Here is a 7262-nt window from a genome sequence, read left to right as displayed (position 1 = left end):
TTCAAACATTCATACAAGATAGATTACAAAAATAACTAGCGCAAAATAATTTTGCTAATTCTCAAGAAATCTTAGAAGCAAGTATATAGTACACATTTTTGCCTTTTAAAAACCCCTCCTGTTATTACATTGAGGAAAATCTAAAATTAACCTAATTTGGTTTATGGGTTAAGCCCAACATGAAGTACTATTGATCTTAGTCAGATTATTGTCTTCCAGGACAAGAAAATATACAGTGACTTGAGGGCAAATGAGAGCCTAGAGGGAGTCATAGTGCCTGGGTAAAGGCTTCTTAGGACTGGGGACATCTTCAGTGGGACCAAGGTGCAGGGGACAGAAGTCAAGTTGGGCCACTTGTCTTCAGAAAACCCTCTGGCTACCCAACAGGCTCTGACCCAGCATCCGGCTGCCGACCAGTGCCATCCATCCTACCTGTACCCTTCCTATTTCCCCCTACTAAGATCTCAGTCCTTCTCTTCCTCACTGTCCATATCATCCTCTCTCGCTCCTTCATTCAACCGCCACCTGGGTGGCTCCAGGCCTGACTGTGTTGGCATATCCCCTCTCACTGCATCCTCCAAAGGGCAATCCAACACATGCCCTGCCTACTCATCCTCCCAGCCAGCAAGAAACACCTGAAACTTTGACTTCACGACAGCACGCACCTATGCCTCTGTATCCTTCTGGTGCATATCCACAGTGTATACACATTTAAGTGAATACTCTATGCACATTGCCAGTTACCACACAAATCTTTCCCATTAGAAAGCCTCGGCTAATTCCTTGTCAGGGCTTTTAAATGGATCAAATGTACGGTAATCCAAGGGCAGCCTCTAGCTTCTCTCTAGGTCCTTCGTAAGCAGGGTGTATAAAACCTCCCGGAGGGCCAACAGGACTACACTGTCTTCCCCCAACCTTCTTACCTCCCTGTAGTAACACAGCTTAGAACATTTCTAGGCTCCTGCCTGAGCCCTGGGACCCTTCTCCTCACATGCCTCATGGTGAATGCACCCACCAAGGCACAGGTAGAAGGGGCAGGCAGCCATATTCATAACCCATAACTCATTTCAGAGCCAGAAGTCATAAACATCTGACATAATGCTGCAGCCCTACAGAATATAAAGATGCTTTAGAGCCTCAAACGTGTTGCCTATTTCCCTTCTTCCCCTGACTCCTTAGAACATAACAGTTTATAAATTTATAACAGCTGAAAGGATTAGAAATATGTGACCACAAAAGACATTCCAAATAAAGGATTGCAAAAATGCCCTAGATTGTATCTAAACAGATGCAGGAGATGGTAAGATTTCACAGGCCTGTTTTCAGATTCCCAGTCACTAGAGCTTCAGCACCAAAATCTGCAACAGAGCAGCCTCAGCACTTCCACAACTCTTGGCTAATTCTCACTTTCAAACATGATTAAGCTGAGCTGAAAGTTGCAGCAGGGCCATAAGCCACCACCTGCCAGCTATCTCAGCTTTCTGAGGCATTTTCAAAGCCACCAACAGAGGTGCCAGTGAATAGGGCAGGCAGGTATCAGTGGCTAAGCTATGTGCCCAGGTGTTCCTGACCCTCTGAGCAGGAAACTTGGGCCACTCTGCCCTCTCAGGCATGCCTAAGATTCTCAGATGTTACCTGTGCAAAAGTCAGACTCACATTCAGTATTTACCCATAAATGCTTTCAAAATCCTGAACACTACTCAGGGCCCAAAAAACCCAAAGGTAAAGCACTAATTTCATGCAACAATAAACCCACTGCTAGAATCTCTACAGTGAAATTAATTATACATTTATTGTGCACACACACACTATATCTAACATCTGGATAAGAAGCACATTTCAAGATGTGGAGGAAAGTTTGTTTTTTGGTGAGGGTGGGTTTGGTGGGGCAAGGCAGAGGGAGACATCTCTAAGCTGAACAAAGAGGAACATTTGCTAAAGTTGTGGACTAACCTATGGAAAGTCCATGCCAATAAGTTCAGGGAAATAACCAGTTTTAGGAAAACTCGATAGCGATCATGCTTGTTTCCTGGAAAATTAAACACAGTGTCCTATAATCCACTCAGAAAGTACTTTGAAAGGAAAAAAATAGAACCCATTACCTAACTTCTATATGATTTAAAACATAATTTTAAAGGCTTTTAGGTCTGTTTTTAATAAAGCAAAGAGGTGTCCATGTCATGCATTTTGATGTGACATATAGTTGTCCAAACCAATCCCACTCTAATATCTTTACAAAGAAAATCTGTATAGTGAAATAATCTTTAAACCTAGCCAACTTATTTTTATAATATTTGACAAAAAAATCAAAATAAAAAAATCTGCCACCGTACTACATTGTTACCAGACAATTCCAGTTCTTGGTAGCAAGCTCAGTAAAGGACTTTAGGAAGAAGTTCTGCACCCAAGCCCCTAGGGGCCAGCCCCATGGGGAGGCTGTGAACAGAGGCCTGGCATCATCCTTCCTTTACCTGCCAATCCTCATGTGCCAAAACACCTTTCCCACCAAAAGGCAATTTGTTTACTTGGATCATAACATGCAAATACTTCTAAGAGATTTCTCTATATGGTCCTTCACATATTCTTCTGATTCTTCTAACACTGAGAGTTCTCTGCTGCCCTGTTTGTAGCAGCCTGCCTTCTAATCACTAAACAGAGCTGCACAGAGTCTATACAACCTGAATCTTACTCTTCAATGGTACTTGAAAAATCTTGCCATTTCCTCTTAACTGAGGTTCAACTTCAGGGGCAGGAAGGGAGGCAATGAAGAATATACCAGACCCCTAGCTTGTTAACAGATACCATGAAATAGGCCTTTGCTCATGTCTTTTCAAAATATGCATTTAGTTTAAAAAATATGCAGCACAGAAGAAATAAGCAAACCCATTAGGCCAGGTAGACTTGCTCAAATCTAGAGGTAAAACCCTCCCATTCCACAGGAGGTCTAGCTCAAGGGCACACGCAGAAGCTAATGAATGCGCACAGCAGAAATCAGAAAGCTCTGCTCTATAATCACGGCAGCCTACTGGAAAAGCTCAGCTGACACCCACTGTCACTTCACATGGCAGGAGACCCATAAAGAACACCGAGCAGAAAACAACCCCAATGGGATGCTTTTAACACTGTTAAAATTAAGGCAGTAATGCTTCCTAATTTTAAAATAGCTTGACTAAATTGAGCACAAGTTCACTATTTTTGTTGAAGTCAATAAAGTGATCAAGTTCTGGGATAATAAAAATGACCCATTCATCATAACTAGGTAAATACGGTATAAAAGCGCCTTGGGTGTCACATGCTCTGTCAAAGTGGTGGGACAGTGGTGGGAGGACAGGAAAGTTTGTGGAAGGGCTATCAGTCAACTCGTTTAATGTTCTCTAGTATTTCTCTCTGGCAGACATGCCAAATCCCTCTTCTGGAACAAGGCCATTTCACTTCCTTTGAAAGTGAATTAGAGTTGTGCCTCAGAACTTTTCCATTAGGGCCGCTTACTTATCAGCTACTTCAGAGTCCCATTGTAAAAAACACCCAACAACCACCCACCAGAGTGACCCATCGCATCCTGAAAACATAGTCTAAATCACAGAGAAATTATCTGGTGTAGGAGCAGAGAATCTGGGTCCCGGCATTAGTAGAAGAGAAATGTTAAGTGCTACACGGATAACAAAGACAGACTAGCAAGTTCCTCTTCTAAATTCAGCACAGGGGCATGGAGTTTAGAAACTAGAAACCTTAAAAACAGGCACCACAGCTCAGATGCAGAGAGCTCCTTTCCCCACCCATCTGGAGCTATAGTCATCCTTCACTATGCACTGGAGATCAGTTCCAAGGCCCCCTGCGGATACCAAAATCCTTGGATGCTCAAGTTCCTTATATAAAATGGTGTAATATTTGCACATAACCTACAAACATTCTCCTATATATTTTAAATCATCTCTAGATTACTTATAATACCTCATACAACGTAAATAATTGTGAGACTGTATTTTTAAATTATTTTTTATCGATTTTTTTCCTTGGTTATTTCTGCTACATGGCTGGATGAATCCATAGATGTGGAACTATAGATACAGGGGACTGACTGTATTCTCCTTGCTTGACACACACCTGGCAACCAGTCTGACTACTGACAGTTGCCAGCCTTTGTGCTCTTCTTTGTTCCAGCTGCTGCATCTTGGTAAAGCATGCCTGTCTCGAATATTTTCATTTCCTTGATTGAGAGCTCTTACTTCCACAGCTTACATTTTAAGCTGTGAGCTCCATTTCAACTGAATTGTACAGAAATTCGGCCCTGCCTGTACGATCGGACTCAATTACACAAAAATAAGTTTGTAAGTTTGGTAAGAAGTTCCTTGGGCTGATCCTAACAAACTCACTCAACAATTCCCATTTACCAGGAGGTAATAAACAGTCATGAATTTTCTAAGGCTTAAAATAACAAAAACGGAGAGGAGAGTTTTCATACTTTCTTCTCTTGTATACAAAGAGTTCGATAGTCCAAATAATCGATTTAAAGAATTCCAGAGTAGAAGGATCACTTAAAAACCATTAAGTACAGCCTTATTGTGTTTACAGATTAGTAAACTGAGGCTTAGAAAAGGTAAGTGCCTGACCCAGGGCCACGAAGCTGGCTTGTGTCTGGAATGTCTTCCCATGTGAAGACGGTGAACACAGGGCACCTCAGTCTCCCTGAGATAATCCTTCCAGGGAAAGGTGTGGCCTTACCTGCAACTGAGTTGGGCCGTGGCATTATTAGTGAGCTGGAGCCCTGAGAATAAGGGACCGGACCATCTCCAGCTGAGGATTCTGCTTTGGGCAGCGTGCTCTCTGCTGACCCGGTGGTCTCCTCTTCTGCCACTGGGGAGCAGTTATCTGCCCTGCGGTCATGAAGCACTCCCTTCTGAACCCCTAATCTTAGGCTTCCGTCTTTATTCCATTCCAAACTGGAGCCACTCCGGTCATCATTTTCGGATGAACTTGTAATTGTGGCTGAAATGAAAGACCAAAATACTTTGAAGGAGGCCAGGCACAGCTGGGGCTGAAGAGTTAAAACATGCACACTGCCCTCCCCAGGATCAATGGAAAGTTTTCCGGTCCACGCAGATTTTTATCAAAGTATGTTCCATACAATGTATTTTGGTAAATTAGAAGAATGTGGCTCACCAGGGGAAATAAGCTGCTAAATCACTCTACAGAGAAGAGGGGCAAGGGAGAAACTCTGACAGGAAGATAATGAAAAAAATTGTCTAAAAAGTATCAGAGTTAAGAGTAAATTTATGTAACTTGGAGATAATATATCCTCTCTTTTTAACAAAGATTACTCACAAAATAATTCATGTCTCATTAAATCCCTTTGAACCTTTAAATATACTTTCCAAATTAATAACATTTGTTGGGGGTAGGGGAGTGGGAATGAACAACAGAATGTTTAATGCAGAAACGGTGCAGGAGAAAATCTTTAGAAACAAAAATACAATTATAAAGTCAAACAGAGAATTTGACCCTTAAAGCTTATAACATCTTTTCAAGATGATCCAGAGAGACTGACTTACTATTTCTTCAACAGCATGAAATGGAAAACCTTCCCGTACCCAGCGCTGGTGAAGCACCAGCATGAGAAGGTATACTATGACTGCAGAACTCACATTTAATCTCCAAGAAAGAAAACCAGCACAGAAAAAAGGTACAAAAAATCTTTTGTAAACATCTTGGCAAAAAAGCAGAAAGAACATGGTCAAAGAGCGAAGCAATAATCACCCTACTTGGTTTCTACAAAGAGTCACTTTTAATTTAAAGATGCTGAGCCATACAGGATCCCCTCGCAACCACAGGTCATCACCTGGGCCACTCACACCCCCCCACTGTTAGAACTAATGCTGGCTGCGTCCTTGAGAACAGGGGCCATGTCCACCAATGCCTCTTTCCCTATCTGGATTCCAGTCCCCTGGGCCCTCAACCCCAAGCCTGTTAAATGGGAGTGTGCAGGGCCAACGTGCATTCAGAACCCAGCTCCTGGATCAGGCCCCTTTAGCCAGATACCAAGATGATACACACTGAATCAGAAGGTGGTGAATTAGGTTGGGGTCAATTATTTAGGATCAAAGGATCTGAAGGGGTTTAGAAGTAAAGACAAAACTATTTCCTTGCGGTGGCCACAGGACATCCTGTCATAATTCTGTCTTTACTCCTCCTCGCTGCTGCAGCCTGGACTTATTACCCTCTCTGGTTGCCTATTTTAAAAATTCCCACATAAATGCTGAAGCCTTCCCTAGAGTATCCATGGCGATCTTTTCCTTTTCTGAACAGCACAGCACAGCACATAGTAAGTGCTCAATAAATGCTTGCTAATTGAATGAATGGGCAAATGAATAAACTTCAATTCCATTCGTGGTCAGAGACACTACACTTAGAAGTTCAGGATCTGATTTTGGGTGCCCATTGTTATGACTCTCAGCATTTGCCAGTGTTCCATCAGCAGTATTAGACCCTATTTCCATGTCTTTGGAATCAATCACAGCCTTCCTTGTGTTTTTAAATGGACCATTTATATGAACATAGGCACAGCAAGTATGACTCTTTCCATCATAAAAATGTCAATAGTGTTGCTGACAGCAAAAGCTAGTATTTACTGAAGGTTTGCTATATGCTAGAAGTGTGCTAATGTTTTTCAGGAATGGTCTAATTTATTGATAAGTTTATTGCTTATTAATGGTAATCTTGTTAATAAGCTGGAAGTATAAAAATGCAGGCAGTCCCATAACACAGATTGTGGTGTTACAAACCTTCACGTTTAAATCCAGTGTTTGCAACTCAAAATACTTTTCTCAGACATATTGTAGTAAGTTAAGTTCCCAGGCTACTCCAACATCCAAGTGACAAGAAGAGTTCCAGGCAAGGCAGATAGGGGATTTGTTTGGTTTTATTTCTGTGGCTGTTACATTGGAGAGCACATATTTGTAAGTTGAAAAATTAAAACAAACGTCAAAGTGCTCTCCCTAAGTGCCAAGCACTTCTGAATCAAACCCCAAAGATTTGAGCCCTAACTAGGACCTCAAGCAGGGGGAACAAGGACTTAGCTCACTTCCTGTTACAAGTGACAGCATTGCAATCAGGACCTCAGGGACCCATGGAGCAGCTGAGGATGGCTGGGAAGGCCAGGTCAGAGCTCCTGAGGGCAGGACAGGTGGAAGGTGTGGCTCTCACTGGCAGGCATGTGCCCTACACTGTGCCCAGCATCTCATGGTGGGGGGTGGGGGGTGGGGGGT

General features: G+C 42.5%; 1 protein-coding gene across 5 annotated transcripts in view; it reads right to left on the bottom strand.

Moving 5' to 3' along the window:
• TANC1 (tetratricopeptide repeat, ankyrin repeat and coiled-coil containing 1) overlaps positions 1-7262 on the bottom strand; it is a 143073-nt gene that overhangs the window by 65875 nt on the left and 69936 nt on the right. For 4 of the 5 annotated variants that reach the window (XM_017864461.1, XM_017864459.1, XM_017864464.1 and 1 more), the window contains one exon: positions 4723-4986. The exons of the other annotated variant lie outside the window; for it this stretch is intronic. In XM_017864461.1, coding sequence (XP_017719950.1) covers positions 4723-4986 — 264 coding nt within the window. The remainder of the gene's footprint in view (positions 1-4722; positions 4987-7262) is intronic. 5 annotated transcript variants of the gene reach the window in all.

Source organism: Rhinopithecus bieti, unplaced genomic scaffold (genome assembly GCF_001698545.2).
Source record: "Rhinopithecus bieti isolate Rb0 unplaced genomic scaffold, ASM169854v2 scaffold_75561, whole genome shotgun sequence".
NCBI lineage: Eukaryota > Metazoa > Chordata > Mammalia > Primates > Cercopithecidae > Rhinopithecus > Rhinopithecus bieti.
This window is presented reverse-complemented; position numbering and strand designations above follow the sequence as displayed.